The sequence below is a fragment of the Puma concolor genome, chromosome C1 (assembly GCF_028749965.1).
Source record: "Puma concolor isolate L17-30 chromosome C1, mPumCon1.1.hap2, whole genome shotgun sequence".
Lineage (NCBI taxonomy): Eukaryota > Metazoa > Chordata > Mammalia > Carnivora > Felidae > Puma > Puma concolor.
Genome location: NC_141674.1, coordinates 75,851,608 through 75,874,205, shown reverse-complemented (window position 1 = coordinate 75,874,205; position 22,598 = coordinate 75,851,608). Strand labels below are relative to the sequence as shown.

Here is a 22,598-nt window from a genome sequence, read left to right as displayed (position 1 = left end):
GGATCCCAGAAAGAGAAGAGAAAGAAAAGGGGGCAGAAAATTAAAAGAAGTAATAGCTGAGAACTTCTCTAATCTGGGGAAAGAAACAGATATCCATATCCAGAAGGCATAGAGATTTCCCCAAGTAAATACACCAAAGGAGGCCCACACCAAGATACATAGTAATCAAACTGGAAAAATTAGTTTAAAACATTTTTTAAGCAGCAAAAGAAAGAAGACAGTTACATAAAAGAGGAAACCTCAAAAAGTTATCAGCTGATTTTTCAGCAGAAACTATACAGGCCGGGGTGGGGGGGTGTGTGTGTGTGATGATATAGGGAAAGTGCTGAAAAGAAAAAATCTACAGCCAAGAATGCTCTATCCAGAAAGGATATAATTTAGAATAGAAGGTGAGATAAAGTGTTTCTCAGACAAACAAAAACTAAAGAAGTTCCTGACCACTAAACCAACTTTACAAGAAATGTTAAAGGGAACTCTTTGAGTAGAATGTAAAGACCAAAAGTGCGAGTATGAAAAGTAGGAAACGCAAAAGCCATAAACATAAGTATTTCTATAAAAAAAGAGTCAAGGGATTTGCAAAATAAAAGGATGTAAAATATGATAACATATACCTAAAATGTAGGAAGGGGGGAGAGTAGTAAAGAATGGGTTCAAACTTAAGTGACCATCAACTGCTCTGTGCAAAAGATGTTATATACAAACCTAATGGTAACCACAAGTCAAAAACCAGTAATAGATACGCAAAGAATAAAGAGAAAGGAATTCAAGTGTATCACTAAAGAAAATCAGCAAACCATGAAAAAGAGCAAGAGAAGCAAGAACCAGAGTAAAATTACAAAAACAACCACAAAACAAATAACAAAATGGCAATAAATACATATCTATCAATAATTACTTTGAATGTAAATGGACTAAACACTCCAATCAAAAGACATAAGGTGATAGAATGTATTAAAAAAAAAAAAAAACAAGACTCAACTATATATTGCCTACAAAAGACTCATTTCAGACCAAAAGACACCTGTAGATGGAAAGTGAGAGGATGGAGAAATATTTATCATGCAAATGGATGTCAAAAGAAAGTTAAAGTAACAATACTTATATCAGTCAAAATACACTTTAAAACAAAGACTGTAACAAGAGACAAAGAAGGACACTATACAATAATAAGGGGACAATCCAACAAGAGGATATAATAATTCTAAATATTTATGGACCAAACTTGGAAGTAGTCAAATACATAAGAGTTAAAAACAAACATAACGGAAATAATTGATAGTGATAAAATAATAGTAGGAGACTTTAACACCTCACTCACATCACTGGACAGATCATTTAACAAAAAAATCAACAAGGAAATGGTATCTTTGAATGACACACTGGACAAGATAGATTTAATTGACATATTCAGAACATTCCATCCTAAAACAGCAGAAGACATATTCTTTTCAAGTGCACATGGGACATTCTTCAGACTAGATCACATATTAGGCCACAAAACAAGTCTCAACAAGTTCAAAAACATTGAAGTCATACCATGCATCTTTGCTGACTACAATGCTATGAAATTAGAAAGTAACATAGGAAAAAATCTGGAAAGACCACAAATTCATAGAGGTTAAATCACATGCTACTGCACCATGAATGGGTCAAACAAGAAACCACAGAAATCAAAAAGTATATAGAAACAAATGAAAATGAAAACACGACCGACAGTCCAAAACCTTTCTGATGTGGCAAAAACAGTTCTAAGAAGAAAGGTTATAGCAGTACAGACCTACATCAAGAAGCAAGGAAAATCTCAAATGAACAACCTACCCTTACATGAAAAGGGGATAGAAAAAGAAAAACAAAACCCAAAATTATCAGAAGGAAGAAAATAATAAAGATCAGAACAGAAATAAATGATGTAGAAACTAAAAAAAACCAAAAGATCAATGAAACCAGGAGCTGATTTTTTGAAAAGATCAAAAAAACCCACAAAACTGATAAAGCTCTAGCTAGACTAAAAAAAACACAAGAGGACTCAAATAAACAAAATCACAAATTAAAGAGAAAGAACAACCAACATCACAGTGAATCGAACAATTGTAAGTAGATATTATAGAAAACTGTTTGCCAACAAATTAGACAACCTAGAATGGATAAATTTCTAGAAACATATAAACCATCAAAATTGACACAGGAGGAAATCAAATTTGAACAGACTAATTACCAGCTAGAAAATTGAATCAGTAATCAAAAAACTCCCAAGAAACAAAAGTCCATGACCAGACGGCTTCATGGGTGAATTCTACCAAACATTTAAAGACGAGTTATTACCTATCCTTTACAAAGTATTCCAAAAAATAAAAAAAAGAATAAAAACTCCCAAATTCATTCTATGAGGCCAGTATCACCCTTATAACAAAACCAGATAAAGACAGTACAAAAAAAGAGGACAGGCCAGTATCTTTTAAGAATGTAGATGTAAAAATACTCAACAAAATACTAGCAAATGAAATCCAGCAATACATTAAAAAAACAACATTCACCACAATCAAGTGAGATTTATTCCTGGGACACAAGGATGTTTCAACATTTGGAAATCAATCAAAGTGATACATCACATCAATAAGAGAAAGGATAAGAACTGTATAATTTCAATAGATACAGAAAAAAGCATTTGACAAAGTACAACACCATTCATGATAAAAAGCCCTCAACAAAGCAATTTTGAAGGAACATAGTTCAACAGAATAAAGGCCATATATGAGAAACCCACAGTGAACATCATACTCAATGGATAAAACAGAGTTTGTCCCCTAAGGTCAGGAAAAAGACATGGGTGTCCAAGCCCACCACTGTTATCAACATAGTACTGGAAGTTCTAGCCACAACAATCAGACAACAAAAAGAAATAAAAGGCATCCAAATTGGTGAGGAAGAAGTAAAGCTTTCACTTTTTACAGATGACATGATACTACTGAAAACCCTAAAGACTCCACCAAAAAACCGCTAGAACTGATAAATGAATTCAGTAAGACTGTAGGATACGAAATCAACATACAGAAATCCACTGCATTTCTATGCACTAATAATGAAGGAGTAGAAAGTGAAATTAAGAAAACAACCCCATTTACAACTGCACTAAAAATAATAAAATATATAGGAATATACTTAACCAAAGAGATGAAAAACCTGTACTCTGGAAACTATAAAACATTGATGAAATAAATTGAAGATGTCACAAATGGAATGACATTCCATGCTCATGGATGGAAGAATAAATATTGTTAAAATGTCTGTACTACTCAAAGCAACCTACACATGTAATGCAATCCCTATCAAAATACTAAAAGCCTTCTTCCCAAAACTAGAACAACAATTCTAAAATTTGTGTAGAACCACAAAAGACCCCAAGTAGCCAAAGCAACCTCGAAAAAGAAAAACAGAACTGGAGATTTCACAACTCCAGACTTCAAGTTATATTACTAAGCTATAGTGATCAAAACACTATGGTATTGGCACAAAAATAGATACATACATCAATGGAACAGAATAGAAAATCCAGAAATACACTTCAATTATATGGGCAATTAATCTTAGACAAAGGAAGAATGAATAAAGAATGGGTAAAAGACAGTCTCTTCAGTAAATGGTGCTGGGAAAACTGGACAGCTACATGCAAAAGAATGAAACTGGACTATTTTCTTAAACCATACACAAAAATAAACTCAAAATGGATTAAAGACCTAAATGTGAGACCCGAAACCAAAAAATCCTAGAAGAGAGCACAGGCAGTAATTTCTCTGACATTGGCAGTAGCAACGTCTGTAGTGAGGTTTTTCCAGATAGGTCCCCTGAAACCAGGGAAACAAAAGCAAAAGATACTATTAGGATAACATCAAAGTAAAAAGATTGTGCGCAGCAAAAGAAACAATCAACAAAACTAAAAGACAACCTATGGAATGGGAGAAGTTATTTGCAAATGACATACCCTATCAAGGGTTAGTATCTAAAATATATAAAGAACTTATAAACTCAACACCCAAAAAATAAATAATCCAATTAAAAATTGGGCAGAGGGGCACCTGGGTCACTCAGTTGGTTAAACATCTGACTTTAGCTCAGGTCATGATCTCACAGTTCATGAGTTTGAGCCCCATGTCAGGATCTGTGCTGACAGACCGCAGAGCCTGGAGCCTGCTTTGGATTCTGTGTCTCCCCCCTCTATTTGCCCCTCCACTGCTTATGCTCTGTTTCTCTCTCTCAAAAATAAATACATATTTAAAAAAATGGGCAGAAAACATGAACATTTTTTCCAAAGAAGACATACAGATAGCCTATAAACACATAAAAAGATGCACAATATCCCTCATCATCAGGGACATGCAAATCAAAACCAGAATGAGATATCATATCACATCTGTCAGAATGGCTAAAATCAAAAACAAGAAACAAATACTGGCAAGGATATGGAGAAAAAGGAACCCCTGTGCACTGTTGGTAGGAATTCAAACAGGTGGAACCACTGTGGAAAACAGTATGGAGGTTCCTCAAAAAGTTAAAAATAGCTATGCCTGAGTGGCTCAGTCCAACTCTTGATTTCAGCTCAGGTCATGATCCTAGGGTCATGGGAACAAACCCTGCAATAGGCTCTGTGCTGAGCATGGAACCTGCTAAAGATTCTCTCTTTCTCTTTCTCTCTCTCTCTCCCTCCCTCCCTCCGTCCCTCTGCCCCTCTCCCCACCTCTCACGCTCTCTCTCTCAGAAAGAAAAAAAGAGAAAGTTAAAAATAGAACTACCCTATGATCCAGGAATTGCACTACTGGGTATTTTCCCAAAAAATACAAAAACACAGATTCAAAAATATACACGCACCCCTATGTTTATTGCAGCATTATTTACAGCAGCCAAACCATGCAAGCAGCCCAAGTATCCATAGATAAATGAATGCATAAAGGGGATGTGTATATATATACAATGGAATATTATTCAGCCATACCAAAGAATGAAATCTTTCCATCTGCAACAACATAGATGGATCTAGAAAGTATATTGCTAAGCGAAATAAGTCAGAGAAAGACATATGATTTCACTCATATGTGGAATTTAAGAAACAAAACAAACAAGCAAAGGAAAAAAGAAAAAAGACAAACCAAGAAACTCTTGACTACAGAGAACAAACTGACGGTTACCTCAGCAGAGGTGGGTGGCAAGTGGGTGAAATAGGTGAAAGGATTAAGGAAGGTACTTTTCATGATGAGCACTGTGTGGTGTATGCAATTGTTGTATCACTATACTGTGCACCTGTAACTGATATAACACTGGCCATTAACAATACTGGAATTAAAATAAAACTAATACAAAATGCAAGAAAGAATCACCAAACTCAAAGATAGGGCACTGGAATTCATCCAGTCAGAGAATAGGATTTAGAGGGAAGGAGGAGGTAGCAGATTGTATTTATCTAGGCTGAAATTTCCTCACAGAGATTATGATGTTTTTGCTTGTTTGTTTCTTGCTTGTCTTTCAACACTGCAGTATGCAGTAGATATTCAAAGTGTTTGGTTTGAATATTTGCCTGACTTATGAAAGATGCAGTTTTAAAAAAAAACTGTTGACCCAGTAAGTAATGACTGATCATTTTCTAAGTTGTTAAAAATTTTTCAGCATTTATCTCTTAACTCAGGAGGTTAATTTTCTTTTGTCATTGAAATTATACAATTTATTCTCTGTGCTGCATAGCATGGCTGCTTCCTTGAAAACAAACAAAAATAGTATATTCACAAAATTCATACATACTTTGGGGTTATATTCACTGTAACTGTGGACTTATGGTTTCTCACAGCCCTAAGGACAAGACTTGGAGTATTAAAAAAATTGCAAATGACCGCAATCTCAAAGTTGCAGTCTCAAAGTTTGCAAAACAGTCTCTTCCACTAATACATGCAGTTTCTGAGAATTCAGGCCAAATACACCCAGCTTGTTCAGTGAGAAATATTCAGGAAGTTACCGTTGAAACGACTTACTGAGCTTGCTTTGTGGTTTTAGTTTCTGTAGTGAGGTTTTGAAGACTTACCACTTTTGGTTTTTATTTCATATTCTAATCACCTGACCTCTGAAGGTCTGGGGGAGTGGGTGGTGGTAAGAAATCCCCAGGACTGGGTAAGAAGTATATCAGAAACCAACACAGCTAAACTGAGGAACAAGGGACTCCTAGCACATTTTCATGTAAGCAGCTTTCTTACCTGCTCTAAAGTATCTCTGCTACTAATTTTACAGTTAAGGTAAGATTGGGGCAAGGGTGGAGAAGATTTGCCAATGGTCAGAATGTTTTGAAAACTTTCTATCCAGGATATGCAGCCGAAACCTGATGTGCCCCATTGGATGTCATTAAAGACTAAATTGTGGTGTTGTAAGACAGGTGGCAGAGTTCCTCAAGCCCCAGCTGTGTCTGCTTATTGATGAATTAGACATGGGCATGTGTGGGGACTAAACCGACAATCTGAAATGTCTTAACACTGTTTTCCTCCCTTTGCCACCTTAGGATCTATGGAGATCATAACTGCCACTTATGTTACCTTTGTCTTTTGATAAAACCTGATTAAGTTACCTCAAGCTGCAGCCTGAATGTTTGAAGAATTGTGACTGTATTATTTTTGTGAGAAAGAGAAATGAATGAGACGCAATGCAAACAGCTTGCTTACATTGTTAAAAATGGAAAAAGAAAAAAATTGAAACTCGGAGTGACCAATGAAGAGGTTTAATGAAAACAGCTGCACATTTTTAGTCATAGTCTTGTACTTTGAAGGTGGATTTCTTCCTTTAGAAATGGTACTGGATTAATTGACTTTGACTTCTTGGCTCACACTCATTCCTTAAAGCTTTTTGTGCTAGGTTCTATTTCTACTACTCTATTGCCTCTACTATTATGGGATCACTTCATTCCAGTTGCCCAACTTGACCCATCCATAGTGTCTGGCAATTTTAATCGCTCCTTAGAACTCACACCTTTGAATTTCTTATCATGGCACATGCTTCAGGCATCTCCTTCTTGTTTGATTTCCGCTTGTCTCCTTGCTAAGAGCTTTTCCTCCTCCTCCAAACTCAAACCAAAAACAACACAAAAGCAAAAAGCCACAATTACAAACAAAACCAACTAGACTTGTTTGGCTGAAAACAGATGGTTTCTTCTAGATACCTCATCACTTAGTACTTCTGAACTTTTTCTCCTATATTTCCTCACATTTTCCTTCTTTATACTTTTTCCCCATCTCCTGCAGCTCTCTTTTTTAAGCTAGCAGTTATACTGGTACATACAACTATTTTATTTACTTCCATTTTTTCACAAACAGGCTAAGAGTGTTGAGTAGAAATGCCAGCATCATACAGATCGCCAGTTGTAGGGCTGGTACTGAAAATCAAGCCTGCCTTACTTCAAAGCCAAAATGTATATTTGTGTGTGTTTGTGTGTGTATCCATTCTTGCACTGTTTTTATTTACAAAAGTTTATGAGGCTCTAACAGAATTAAGAAGGATGCATCTCAGCCAAAGCATAAGAGACTCTTAAAAACTGAGAACAAACTGAGGGTTGATGGGAGGGTGGGGAGGGTGGGTGATGGGTATTGAGGAGGGCACCTTTTGGGATGAGCACTGGGTGTTGTATGGAAACCAATTTGACAATAAATTTCATATTTTGAAAAAAAAAAAAAAGAAGGATGCATCTCAGAGCACACATCACAGTTCGGGTTAGGGATGGCAAAACAATACTTATATGTCGGTGTGAACACATTGAATTTGCAAAGATATTTTGGAGACTGGGCTCTCCTAAAGTATTAAGATGCCACCCAGATATCATTTGGGAGCAATGTGTAAAATACTTCTATTAATAGAAATACACAGTACTAAATTATTCCTCAGGGGTTCTCAATATTCAGACAAATCTACTCCCTCTCCCATGAGCAACATCATCCCAAAGCACAACAGCTTGTAAGCCTCCAACATCTGCAAACAGACTGATTGTGTACCTTCTGTTTTCCTAGATAATTGTTGTAGATCATCACTGCCAGTTCCCCATATCTTTGTAGTCTAAAAATGATTATGATCCCTGCTTTATACAAATCAGGCAATCAGAAATCTACAAATGTAAGGTACTAATACTGTATTGGATATATGTCAGAATGGAAAGAGACTTGGCATATGAGTCTGTAAAATCATGGAATCCCTCTCTGGGTTCAGGTTGGCCTGGGTATTTCCTGGCTCCCGAGTCCATGATGCTATGTCATTTGCAAAGGATCACCTATGATCTGCTCCTAACCAGTTTGTTTTTATTTGTCACCTGAATAGTTTCCAGTGCATTAGCTATAAGGAAGAGGGAAGAAGGGGGTTTTATAATTTTTAAAAAGCAGTTTTACCACTGGATAATAAGGGAATCCATAATTTTTCATTGTATGATTTTAGTGAAAGAAAAAGCCAAGCAGATGTTGGGTTTTTAGCTTCTTTAGTAAATAACCATGTCTACAATGGAAGAAAATTGCCCTTTATAAGGCAAAGCAGAAAAGCAAACATTTGCTTGAGTATCAGATAGCCTAAAATGCTTTAGCAGGAACTCTTCAGGTTAGAGGAATTGATGCCTAGAAGTTAGAAAATAAATGGTCAAGTATTCTTTAAGAAGTATTTTCACTTACTCCCTCATTCATAAGACAATTATGCACTGAAGTTTTGGTTGAAGGCACTACTATAGCTATACAAAAAAATTCCTTATAAGTACAGCTACAAGTAAACAATTATGATTTGTTAGTGCTACATGATGACATGGCAAGATTTAACATAATGTGGTTTGACTAGACATAGCCCTAAATGAGAGTGAAGCAAGCTGATAAAGGCCAAGCAAGCGTAATATAGCAAAGAGTGGTCCTAAAGATTCAATCTAAGGATTCACGGAGGTAAAAACTAAGAAACATAAGTAAGCCAGAAACCAAAGGGAAGGAGTCAGATTTAAACTAGTCAGTAGGTAAAACTCAGGAAATGGATTTCCTTATGCCCATTAAACATTTAAGAACCAATGGGGCAGCCTATAATATAGTCCTCCTCAGGGCCTACAGCTTTTTTACTCTGACCCTCTTGGCTGTCCTTTTTTCAAAACTTTCTTCAGAAATTGAGGCCATTTGGGGAAGCAGTACGTCACCAAGTTCAGAAAGTAAGACTGGATATTTCAGTCCATCTCATCTCTTCCCTTGCAGACCAGGGAACATGGCCTCAGAGATCCGCATGCCAGCCCCAGTGTGCCTCATTGAGAACACTGAAGGGCAACTGGTGGTTAATCAGGAAGCTTTGGAGATCCTGTCAGCCACCAAGAATCCTCTCGTGGTGGTGGCTATTGTGGGCCTCTACCGCACAGGCAAATCCTACCTGATGAACAAGCTGGCTGGGAAGAACAAGGGTGAGTGGCACCAAAAAGCTCCGGCGGAGTCCCTTCTGTCCACCTACACTGCCTGCATTGAACGTCGTGATGCAAGGACAGGAAGTTAGAGAACGCGGAGGAATATTGAAAACTGATGTTTGGGTCATAGCTGGCTAATTATGTTCAGAGAAAAAAAGGCAGAGGTCTTTTCCTGACATATCACCTCTTTTTTTCCCCTTAGTATTGCCTTGGGAAAAGCATACTTTCCAATCTTAAGGAGTAAGATGTCAATAAAATAATTTTTTATTGTTTTTTAAATTTTAGTTTTTGGGAGAGGGAGAGAGAGAGCACAAACAGGGGAGAGGGGCAAAGGAAGGGGGGAGGGAGAGAGGGAGAGGGAGAGAATCTTAAGCAGGCTCCACACTCAGCACAGAGCCCAATGTGGGGCTCAATCCCACAACACTGAGATCATGACCTGAGTGGAAATCAAGAGTTGAACATTCAACCAACTGAGACATCCAGGTGCCCCAATAAAATAATTTCTATATATGCAATTATAAACTATTAAAATTTTAGCAGCATGACATTCTTGTAAAAAGGAAAAACATCAAATTTCCAACCTATGATATTTGATATTTTAATTTTTCCATTCCTCTATTCTAATTCAGATCAATATTGGTTATAGTTTTTGATGTGTCCTCATCTTGAATTTCTTAAACCCAAGTTCAGTTGTCAAGAAGGTCTCCAATTTGCAGATCCCCTCCTCTATTACAACCTCTTCCCTACCCCTTGCAGGCTTCTCTATTGGATCTACAGTGCAGTCTCACACCAAAGGAATCTGGATGTGGTGTATGCCTCATCCCAAGAAGCCAGACCACACCCTAGTTCTTCTGGACACAGAGGGTCTAGGAGATGTAGAGAAGGTAAGGAACAGAAATCCCTTTTGATTCCTCCCCACCTCTGAACATTCTTTACACAGGGAGGTTTTATGTTTTGTTTTGTTTTTCTAAATTTGTACTTCTACTTGACAGAGTATACCTTTTTTTCCTTTTCTATTTTTAATAGTCAAGACTTGGAAATCTGAGATGAGAAAAATATATTTATAAGCCAGAATCATGACTGGGACAAGACACTAAAATATGGAGTTAGGAAGTTAACTGAAATACGGAAAAGATGATACAAATAAAACCACTGTCCTAAGTCTGATCCTGCAGAGAAGAGTGATTAGGAGTGAGCTCTGGGTCAGAGGATCTTGGATTCAAATCAGGGTTCTGGCACTTGTTGCTCTCTGACTTTGACAAGCAAAACTCCCCCAAATCTTTTATTTCCTCTTTGGTCTTATCCAACTTAACATTTGAACAGTAGACACATGGACTTTTTTCCACTTCTGTGTTGGTATTTAACAACCAGCCCACTGAGTGCGGGTGGGGGAAGCCTTGACTGGTAGCACCTGCCAGTTTTCTAAATACTCCCATCATGGCTGATTCCAACAAACTGCGGGTTCAGAATAGGTGTATACAGTTAGCCCCTGTGGCCTGGTAAGAGCTGGCTCTAGCACATAACTGAATCTTTCCCTTGAACTTCCCTAGTCTTTTATGTTTTCATTTTGCTTTTGATTTATCACAAAATCAAAACAGTCACCTCATTTTGTGCTTTAGTTTTTCTCATCTATAACAATTGGAGATAGTAGTTATAAAGCTATCTTATGGCACTGTTTTGAGTATTGGATAATATCAGTAATATGAATTAGTGTGTGCTTTTAAAATTCTTTTTTAAAAAATATTTATTCATTGTGAGAGAGATAGCACACACAGGGGAGGAGCAGAGACAGACGAAGACAGAGAATCCCAAGCGGGGCCACACTGTCAACATGAAGCCTGATGTGGAGCTCGAACTCATGAACTGTGAGATCATGATCTGAGCCAAAATCAAGAGTTGGGACACTCAACTGACTGAGTCACCCAGGCATTCCTGAATTACTGTGCATTGTACTGTAATAACTAGTCAATAAGATAAATAACTAGTCAATAAAATAGATACATGCATGTGTGTACAGGCCAAATTTGTTTTACACAATTGAAAATCTTGATTTTTTTAATGCCAGTATAATTAATGTATACTGTTATATTAGTTTCAGGTGTATCATATAGAGATTCAACAATTCTATACATTACTCAGTGCTCATCACTATAAGCGTACTCTTAGTCCTCTTCAGCTATTTCATCCATCTACCCACCCACCCACCTCCCCTCTGGTAACCTTCTGTTTGTTCTCTATAGTTAAGAGTCTGGTTTTTATTTTTGTCTCTTTTTTCTTTGTTTTATTTCTTAAATTCCACATGAGTGAAATCATATGTCTTTATGAAATTATTTAAGAAATTACTTGTCTTTCTCTGACTGACTTCACTTAGCATTATATCCTCTAGATCCACGTTGTTGCAAATGGCAAGAATTCATTCTTTTTTTACAGATGAGTAATGTTCCATTGTATATAAATTCCACATATTCCTTATCCATTCATCTATCAACACTTGAGGAGCTTCCATATTTTGGCTACTGTAAATAATGTCACACTAAATATGGGGTGCATATATCTTTTCAAATTAGTTTCTTTTGTATTATTTGGGTAAATACCCAATAATAGAATCACTAGATCATATGGTAATTCTATTTTTAACTTTTTTTTTTTTAATGTTTATTTGTTTTTGAAATAGAGACAGAGAGACGCAGCATGAGCAGGGGAAGGGCAGAGAGAGGGAGACACAGAATTTAAGCTGGCTCCAGGCTCTGAGCTGTCAGCACAGAGCCCGACGTGAGGCTCAGACTCACAAACCATGAGATTATGACTGGAGCCGAAGTCAAACGCTTAACCAATGAGCCACCCAGGCATTCCTCTATTTTTAACTTAAAAAATTTTTTTTTAATGTTTATTTATTTTTGAGAGACAGAGCGTGAGCAGGGGAAGAGCAGAGAGAGAGGGAGACACAGAATTTGAAGCAGGCTCCAGGCCCTGAGCTGTCAGCACAGAGCCCGACACGGGGCTTGAACTCACAAACTGTGAGATCATGACCTGAGCCGAAGTCCAACGCTTAACCAACTAAGTCACCCTGGCTCCCCTCTTTTTAACTTTTTAAGGAACCTCCATACTTTTTTCCACAACTAGTTGCACCAGTTTGCATTCCCATCAACAGTGTACAAGGGTTCCTTTTTCTCCACATCCTCACCAATACTTGTTTTTCGTTTTTGATGTAAATCTTGATTTTAAGTATTCTAGTTACTCCACAAACTTTGACTATCCATTTTTCAAATACCTAACTAGTTATAAAAGGAACTGATGAATTAAAAATATATAGTTCTGTATAAAAATTATCAATGTGAATAGAACTATTCAAAGTTCATATGTTTCTCACGATCATTTTTTTGGTCTTGTTTAACATTTGTAGGTCAAGGGACTATTTTTAATGATTGTTCATCTGGGAATACCATGAGACATGACTTAAATTTGTTCTTCTAGGGTGACAAGAAGAATGATACCCAGATATTTGCACTGGCAATACTACTGAGTAGTACCTTTGTATACAATACTATGAACAAAATTGACCAGAGGGCTATGGACTTGTTGCAGTATCCTTTTGTGGTCCAAGATGGCACCAAAGCCAGAGAGAACTCTATTCACCAGTTGTGTTTGTGAGTCTTTGTGAATCAAACACAAAAATGAAAACATAATAAGTGTTAAGGTACAAGAAAAAGAGTCCTTATATTTACAAATGAAATGAGGAGTTGGTTAAGACCCAAAGGGGAAATAAAAGTATAGGGAGACCTGGAATTAAATATGGGCTTAGATGTAGTCCTATATCCATGAGTTTTCCTTAACTGCATCCCAGCTATGTGACAGAACTGTCAAATCTGCTCTGGACAGTATCCTCACCTGATCTTGATGGGGTTGAAGATACAACTAACTTTGCTAACTTCTACCCAGACTTAGTGTGGACTCTGAGAGATTTCTACCTAGACCTAGAAATAGACGGGCAACTTATCACAGCAGATGAATACCTGGAGAAATCACTGAAGCTAAAGGAAGGTAACAGGGACTTCAGTTTTGGGAAGAGAGAGAGAGAGAATACAAGAAATTACCTCTCGTGTACAGGCAGTTAAATTCATTGTCACCTGGCTAAACTACCAAATAAATATTAATTTATAGTGAACTAATAGACTCATCAATATTAAACTGTATTACTCCCCTGTTCTTGGAGCAAATTTTCTTTTCCTTTCCCTGATTAGTTACCTTTTAGCTTTTTGCCTAGGTTCTGTGAACATGTATTGAAATAAATAATCAGGTGGAAGGCACATTTAATTGAAGAGAATAAATTAACACAAATGTTAATATTATACTAAATGAATCCTATTTTTTCTTCCCCAGGCACCGATAAAAGCCTTCAAAATTTCAATTTGCCCCGTCTATGTATAAAAGAATTCTTTCCAATAAGGAAATGCTTTATCTTCGACTCTCCTGCTCACTGGAAGAAGTTTGCCCAGCTTGAGACACTGTGTAATGATGAGCTGGATCCTGATTTTGTGCAACAAGTGGCAGCATTCTGTTCCTACATCTTCAACCGTTCCAAGACTAAGACTCTTTCAGGAGGCATCAAGGTCAATGGACCCCGTGAGTACCCTTTTTAGGTTTTTCCTTCAATTCAACATAAAGAATAGGGTACTGTTAAAAGTTTCTCCTTCCATTGTCAATGTTGAAAATGCATTTCACGAAATTCCAGTGGGTACCAAAAATATTTCTAGTCCGTTTTTAGTAATGCCTCCAAAGTAGAACAAAATAGAAACATACCCTGAAAAAAAGGTCAAGGTAAAGAAATTCTCCCCATAAGTGGTCCACCATTGAACTAGACTAACCCACATGGGTTGGCATCATTTGTTTCACCAATAGAGCACATTATATATCACAGCCTTTGGGAGACACAAGATGAGGATATATTCTCTGTAGAAATGAAGTAAGCTCACATAAACATTAAACAGAGGCCCAGGTTGTCTAGAACCCTAAAAGAAATCTAAGCAGAATTCTAGGTCCAGTTTCTCCTACAATCTGTAGTCTCAGAAGTCTGTAAATTATTACTGCACTCTGGAAGGAAGTTGAGTGCAAACAAAAGTATGCAAAGGACAAGGGAGACAAACAGGAAAGTTCCAACAAAGGGTAGAGGAGACGTAATGTAATGTGCTTACTTTGTGCTTTTCTAGAGCAGGATAACACTAATGCCAGCTTTACATACTGAAGTGAAAGACTGAAGGTAATTCTGAAAAGAATAGAAACCTGAGGAAGAGGGAAATAAAGGAAAGAGTAAAGAGGCAAAAGGCCCATAGCCTTCTAATCAAATGAAAATGCCTAACTTTATATAACCGTTTTCTCATTCCACAATGGGAAAAAGATGAAACGTGGATGATCACACACATCTTGAGTCTTCCCCTTTGAATACTTTCTTTTCAATCTTAAAAAGAACAATCTTGCTTCTTGGTCACATAATTTCCCAAAGGAACTTAGTTGGGCCACACGAACAGTGTGCAGAATGCTAAGAAAATGCAGGCAATGTGTTGGGAAATTAACATGCACAGAATTACCCAGTGTGCCACATGCCCTCTTTCTTGCAAATAATATAAGCATCTCTTCCCCCTATGAAGATCTGAAGAGCCTAGTGCAGACCTGTGTTAATGCCATCAGCCGTGGGGATCTGCCCTGCATGGAGAACTCAGTTGTGGCCTTGGCCCAGATCAAGAACTCAGCAGCAGTGAAAAAGGCCATTGCCCACTATGACCAGCAGATGGAACAGAAGGTGCAGCTGCCCACAGAAACTCTCTCTGAGCTCCTGGACCTGCACGGGGCCTGTGAAAGGGAGGCCATAGAAATCTTCATGAAGAACTCTTTCAAGGATGTGAACCAAAAGTTCCAGAAGCAATTAGAGGTAATTATCTTCTTCCCCCATCTAGTTCATGGGACTTATGAGCCATAAGAGGCAAAGTTGATTTTTATTGCTATGAAAGGCAAACAGGGAATGAATGATGAAAAGCAATCCTCACTAGACTGAAAAAATAATGATTACCACTTCTGTGATCAACTTATCACTGTTATTCTGAAAACAAACAAACATGTGACTACTCTGGGCCCTACAGATTCTAAAGCTTCCACATACACACAACCTACCTTACCACGTTACACCTATGTAGAGTCATCTTTTCCCTTAAAACATTTTATGCATAAGGTATTCATTAGCTTTTCTTTTTTTATTAGATAAGCATACAGAATTGCCAAATGGGCCTACTAAAAGATTATGTCTCCAGGTTTAATAGCACATACTATATCATTCCAGCCAGGTATTGCATTCCCCTTACTCACTGGTAACCCCAGAAATGTTGTCAAATAGTAGGTTGCATTTAAAATTAAGGCTTGAGGGGCGCCTGGGTGGTGCAGTCGGTTAAGCGTCCGACTTCAGCCAGGTCACGATCTCGCGGTCCGTGAGTTCGAGCCCCGCGTCGGGCTCTGGGCTGATGGCTCGGAGCCTGGAGCCTGTTTCCGATTCTGTGTCTCCCTCTCTCTCTGCCCCTCCCCCATTCATGCTCTGTCTCTCTCTGTCCCAAAAATTAAAAAAAAAAAAAAAGTTGAAAAAAAATAAAATTAAGGCTTGAGGCTAGAGATCTGTAGTCTAAAGACAACATCCAAAGCAGAAATAGCAAAAGAAAGAGGCTTTAGGGGATTCCACACACAAAAGCAAAGTAATTTTTCTACAGTGTATCATCTTTGGAACTTTTCTAGGTTTTGGTGGGAAGGATATAGTCTTACTTGTAGTCCTCCAGTTTCTAGAAAAAATATAAAGATTCTTCTTGAGAACCATTTCTAGGAATGCTGAAGTGCTGCTAACAGTTTTTCCATGGCCGCTTATCCCTTTGAAGACTCTGCTAGAAGCCAGAAAGGATGACTTTTGTAACCAGAACATGGAGGCATCATCGAACCGTTGCTCAGCTTTACTTCAGGCTATATTTGGTCCTCTAGAAAATGAGGTGACGCAGGGGATTTATTCAAAGCCAGGAGGACATTTTCTCTTCATTCAGAAGACAGAAGAGCTGAAAGCAAGGTACTATCAGCAGCCCAGGAAAGGAATGCAGGTATTCTGAGTTCTATCTATCAATTGCAGGAAAGTGTTAAGGGGCTTCTTTCAAAAATCAATGAGGACAGGAAGGAAGTATTTACACTCTAATAGCTGTGGAATTAAACTGAAGTATGTCACCATACTCACCAGACTTTTATTGCAACCATGAACATTCACTGTAATGAAGGGACTGTCTTGGTTACATGGCACAGAATCCCAATAATCGAAGCTAGCTTGAGAAAAAATGGTAATTCCTTGGCTCACTTAAACTAAAAGCAAGACATTTAAATGTCATTGCAAGTATAGCTATGTTCAGGAGTTGAAACAATGTCATAGATTTCCCCCCTTCCTTCTTTCTTTTCAATCTCCACTTCAGTTTTTTTGTTCTGTTTTCCTTACTATTGGTTTCATTCTCAGGCAGGCTCACCCCACATGGCAGCAGGGTGACACCAACAGTTCCAGGCATAACTAGTCTTTCGTGCCCTCAGTCTCAGGAGAGAGTATATTTGCCCAGCATCCGTACCCGCCTTTAACACATCCGCGTGTTATTTCCCCACCTGTACCCAAATTCTTTGCACCTAGTGGCCTTGGATGCTCTGATTGGCCAGCCCAGGGCTTGTACCCACCCCTGTGACAGAAGAGACTTGATTGGCAGTTTTACCAAGTATGGGGCTGAGCACTTCCGTGAAGGAAAAGATCCTGGGACAAAAAAGAAATAAAGGCTTGTAACATTCCTTGTCACGGTTTCCTACTTCTAACTGCATGTTTTTGGGGTTCCTAGGCTGAGAAAGCTCTGCAGAAATATTTGCAGTCCAAACAGTCTACAAGTGATACCATCCTACAGACAGACCTGGCTCTCACAGTGAGGCAAAAGGTGATAGAAGGTGAGACGAAAACGAAGGAGAGGCAAGACAGACATTTCTACAGATTTTACTTAATTTCGCCTGGTTCACCTGTGATCAGTAAACTGGAGCAAGAATGCCAAAGATGATTCCTAAATGTGAACAGGGCACATACAGTCAGCTGCAATATGGTTTCCTGGAAGGGAAACACAGTTCCAGGGAATTTTCTTTACGATGTGGTAGCAATAACAAGAGTGGGAAGCAGAAGGAAGAAACCCTTTAATCCTAGAGAGTGTTGTCATTTTCTTTTTTCCTCAGAGGCACGTGTGAAAGCAGAGGCTGCAAGGATTGAAGCACAAAGGTTGGAGGCGATTCAAAGGTATAACCAGCAAGCGATGGAGCAAAGGCAGCGACTCCATCTGGAACAAGTGAGACAAATGGAAATGTTCCAAGAGTACCAGTTAAGACAACAGCAGAGGGTCCTGCAACTTCGATTCCAGGTATTCATCAATTATTGCATCTCAGGGTTTTCTCACATCTCCCCTCCCTGTATTGATGAGAGCAGGAAGCAGTGACAAGGGGGAGGGGCAGCACAGTATTATGGCTCAGGACAAGGACTCTGGAGTTAAACATCCCGGGTATGAAGCCCAGCTCCCACCTCCTAAATATATGGTTCTTGTAAGCTATCTATCCTCTCTGTGCCTTGGTTTCCTCTTGTGGAAAACAGAGACAGTAATAATACCCACTTGATAGGGTTATTTTGATAATTAAGTGAGAACATTTGCGTTTTGAACTGTGCATGGCCCAGAATAAGCACTAATATGTGTGAAACGCCCAGGAGCTTTCTAACCCCTGGTAATTAGCACTTGTTTGTTTTTGTTGCTGTTGGTATCTTGGTCATTGCTCTAGACGGTCTTCTTTGGTTGTGATTACCTTATTAAATTAATTCATCTTTTTGTGTCTATGCCCTGTCCTTGCCTTAATCATCACTGGTTCTGAAGGCCTTTACTTGCAGTCTGTTTCATTCAGTCCTTTACTATTATCATTGCTCACAAAGCAGTAGCTCCTATTTATTTCGCACTATACAAAGCACTTTGCATTCATGCTCTCACCTATCCTGTTCATTGGGAAGCACAAGTATTAGGTCCCTATTTCTGCAATGAGAAAAACGAAGTTCCAAAGAGAGAGAACACAATGTCAATATTGACTCAGCAAGTTACCTAAACTGCCTTCCCAGAGAGGAGGATCTGCAATGGTTTGTTTCTGCAAACCTGGTGGAAAAATCTTAGGTGAATACTCTTCTGAGACAACACTTCCCCAGTGTGGCCCGTCGACCAGCAGGTCCCAGTTTCCCAGGCACAAGCTCCAAGACCTTTTGAGATTACAGCTCTGCACTGAAGGGCAGTATAGTCAACCCAAGGCTCTTGGTCCTCTCGCTCTCCTTGTACTTCTGCCCCATAACTGTGAAGACCTAGAAAAAATTGCCTCATCAGAGACTCAGACTCCTCGCGTGATTGTAGAGATCACCTACACACCCTCCTACACACCTACACACCCTCCTCTGCAAGCTAGAGCTGACATTCCTCTCTGTATAGATGAGAATTAAAGTTGAGGTGTGACAAAGATCAGCTGAGGAGGATGTATAAAATAAGGGGAGAAGGAGGAGGGGGCCTCAGGGTATATTTCTTGGGACACCAATATTTCAGGGATCGGGAGATGATGTTCCTGGAACTAGAGAGAGAGGTATGGGAGAGGGATTAGACAATAGGAGACCAAGAATGGGAAAGAATTCAGGGACTGTCTTTGGTTATTTACTGATGGATTAAAATAAACAAAGAAAAATCAATGATTTGGGCTTTTTCCCCTCAAGTGATCTGGACATGAGCGCCTGCTAAACTCAATTGTTTTACTTATCACTCTTTAGGAACAGACCGTAAATCTCAATAGGGAAATCGAAGATGAACGCAGAAGACTTCACAACGAAATCCAGGATCTCCAGAGGAACATTGTCTCACAAGATGATACATGCATCTTACTTTAAAGAGCTAAACATCAGAACTTTCCTCATTCACTTTCACTAAAGAGAAAAAAGAATGAGAAACTATAGAACTTGGGACAATCACCACTTAAATAAACTTCATAATTATTGTATCAAACTTTTGTACAGTTATATAGTTGCAAGGCTTATAATTAGTAAAATGTACATTTCAATAATTCCATAGTTTAATTGATTATCGCTTCCTTAAAGAGACTGCGAATTGTGTAATAAGGGAATTTTATCAATGTCTCTATTTGGGGTGATATTGGGTTGGTTCCATCAGGGAAAACTTTGTCTTATAACTCAAATTCTTCCCTCCAATTTTCCATTTTTGCATTGGGGGGATTAGAAGTGGCCTAAGGGGTATTATTCACAATGAGCTAAGTCAAGTAGAATTTGGCCAAAGTCATGGGCTGAGTTGAGTATCACCCCTGCCAAGTGGTCTTATGCTGGATGTCATCAGAGGGAGGCACCAAGGGTGAGGACAACTAACCTCGCTTCTTAGGGAAATAATGTATGGTTCTCAAGTGCGTGTAGGCTCTAGGGGCAATGATGTGAATCCTAGGTACAGTTAGTAAACAGTCTGCTTAGATTTTAAGCTGAAAAAAAAATCCCACATGGTAATAAAATAGGGGTACTCCAGAAGATGGAAAGAACTACCAGCATAGAAACTATGCCATAAGCTGAGGGCTAAATAAGACTTTTCTTTGTTCATCCTCACAAAGGGCATAACTTACATGGGACAGTTTATATCATGAGGCAATTTATATTAGACTTGATGACTGTGTGTCACATGTTTATAATCCTTTAAGGCCTATAAATAAAAGGTATATGGAATGCTAGATAAGGCGTCAAAAAATCTGATGGGGATCATTTAATTTTATCCTTACCTTAGTGCTTAAGTTAAATCATCGTAATTTTTTGCAATAACATATAAAAGCCTACTGATTTTTCTCTAAAATTATGGACTGTGTAAACATATTTGTTTGCATATATTTTTAACTGTAAATAACGATTAAATTTTTCAAAAACGTAACTGTACTCCTTTGTTTCTATTTTCTCCAAAATTGGAAAAATTTGGAAGGTCCTAAATGTTTCAGACACAAGGTTATCCACTTGCACCCACTGCTCTCTCTCTCTCTCTCTACATGCACCAAACATGGCCTCTGAACAGCAGGACACTCTCACGTGGCTAGCTTCCAAGACAGAGTGCTCCAAAGAGCAAAATAAGAAATTAAAGATCTCTTAAGACCCAGTGAACTCAACAGCCCTTTCGTTGCATTCTGTTGATCAGGATAGTTCCTAGGGACAGCCCAAGGCAGGAGAAATGAAATCTACCTCACTCTGTGAAGTATGGCAATATATTTGCAGCCATTTTTAATCCATCACTGATTTATGTACAGAGCAAAGGTGGTACATTGATCTCAGCATTCAAAAATTAAGTAAGACTGAAGCTGATGGGCTATTTGGAATACTGACTATGTACAGACACAACTGCATTGTTGAGGGATTTCTTACTACTCAGATTCACAATGGAAAGCTGGTTCACAGACCCAAGGAAGTAAAGGCCACTCCTTAGCTTCTGCCAATCCATAGCAAACTGCTATGACAGTCTTGTCTGCTGTCCTAGCAGCTGCAAGGCTTGGGCTGAGAAGAAGGAAAAGAAGCAGCAGCAGCAGCAAGGGGCACCTGGATGGCTCAATCAGTTAAGTGTCCCACATTGGCTCAGGTCACGATCTCACAGTTTGTGAGTTTGAGCCCCGCGTCAGTCTCTGTGCTGACAGCTCAGAACCTGGAGCCTGCTTCAGATTCTGTGTCTCCCTCTCTCTCTACCCCTCCCCTCATTCACACACACTTTCTCTCTGTCTCTCTCTCTCTCAAAAATAGATGAACATTAAAAAAAAAAAAAAAAGGCAGCAGCGGCTGCGGCAGGTTGTCCTTCCGTATGTCACATTGGCGCACTGGCTATAGTTGCTTCCCAAGTGCTCAGCATGCCACATGCATGCCTCAGATTGTGCAGGCAGAGAGAGAACCTGCAGATAACCTTCTCATCACCTGAAGAATTTTGCCTAAGATAGAATGCCAGCTGGATGTTCTGAGTCCTGTTTTATTTACGTGGAATTTTAATTGAGATTCTATGTAAAGACATAGGCCTCAACTTATTTACACTCGACTAAAGTAGAGGTCACACGAGAGAAGAACTGCTATTAGGCTGGCATTACAACGACTACTTTGCTTTCGACTTAACCACTTATCTATATTCCTTGAAATTTTCCCCATTTTCACTCACTTGCTATGTGTCGAAAAGTGGTTTCTGTTCCTTTTGTAAAAACTAATTTTAGGCTGCTTACAGTTGTGTGGTATGGTAAAGTCTCTATGCCCACATTCGTTACATCCAAGCATTTATACATTGACTAAACTATCATTGAACTGGTTAAGTCTTCACAATGAGAAATCCAGACCAAAGGTTCTCATGGTATTAGAGGGGTAAGTATACATATAGTTTTCAAGAGTTTCACAATGCCTCTCATTAGCAGGTATATATATACTGTGTACTTATACATAAACACTGTGTCAAGTCTATATATACACACATATGTATATTCATATGTATATATACATATATATATACACACATATACATATACATATACATATACATATACATATACATATACATACTGTGTAGCTACATACACATACTGTTTCAAGCATGCAATATATACATATATATGTATCTATGTGCTGAGTAGCAATGGTTCAAGCTGAAATACATTAGGTGATACATTAGATAATCTTCAAAACTATAATGATTTTTGAAACAGAAATAGCTTTCCAGAAGTGCTTTACTTTAACAAAAGTGGAAAAAGTATATATACATATATATTTCTATGATTATAAAAATAATTCAATCATTGAAAAGAAATTCATAATATACAGAAAAGTATAAAAACAAAATATACCCTCTAATCCTTTGAAACTAGCAAAAAACGCATGGGATATACTTTGTTATAAAACATATTGAACTAGAAATACTGTTAATTTTGGACTATATATTCTTCTAGGAATATATATTTATATATTATTGATTTATAGGGCTTTTTTTTCAGGGACAGAATGATCTTATGCACACCATGAATTATTCTTTTTATTATTTATGTATTTATTTATGCATTTATTTAT

At 38.2% G+C, this 22,598-nt stretch overlaps 1 protein-coding gene across 2 annotated transcripts; it reads left to right on the top strand.

Moving 5' to 3' along the window:
• Positions 1 to 6,088: 6,088 nt before the first annotated feature.
• LOC112848728 (guanylate-binding protein 1) lies at positions 6,089 to 20,451 on the top strand. 2 transcript variants are annotated; one of them, XM_086717475.1, is made up of 11 exons: positions 6,089 to 6,216; positions 9,228 to 9,427; positions 10,184 to 10,311; positions 12,902 to 13,011; positions 13,272 to 13,468; positions 13,808 to 14,050; positions 15,073 to 15,353; positions 16,339 to 16,551; positions 17,317 to 17,419; positions 17,696 to 17,877; positions 19,302 to 20,451. In XM_086717475.1, the coding sequence occupies exons 2-11, from the start codon at positions 9,238 to 9,240 to the stop codon at positions 19,416 to 19,418; spliced, it is 1,764 nt and encodes a 587-aa protein (XP_086573601.1). In that variant the 5' UTR covers positions 6,089 to 6,216; positions 9,228 to 9,237; the 3' UTR covers positions 19,419 to 20,451. The 2 variants fall into 2 exon arrangements, with proteins under 2 accessions (XP_086573601.1, XP_025768300.2); XM_025912515.2 differs by having other exon boundaries at positions 6,107 to 6,272.
• The last annotated feature ends 2,147 nt before the right edge of the window (positions 20,452 to 22,598 follow it).

Coding starts and splice junctions, on each gene's coding strand:
- LOC112848728 (XM_086717475.1), top strand. CDS start 9,238: ATGGCCTCAGAGATCCGCATGCCAGCCCCAGTGTGCCTCATTGAGAAC. Junction 9,428..10,183: donor GCTGGCTGGGAAGAACAAGG/GTGAGTGGCACC, acceptor TACCCCTTGCAG/GCTTCTCTATTGGATCTACA. Junction 13,469..13,807: donor ATCACTGAAGCTAAAGGAAG/GTAACAGGGACT, acceptor TTTCTTCCCCAG/GCACCGATAAAAGCCTTCAA.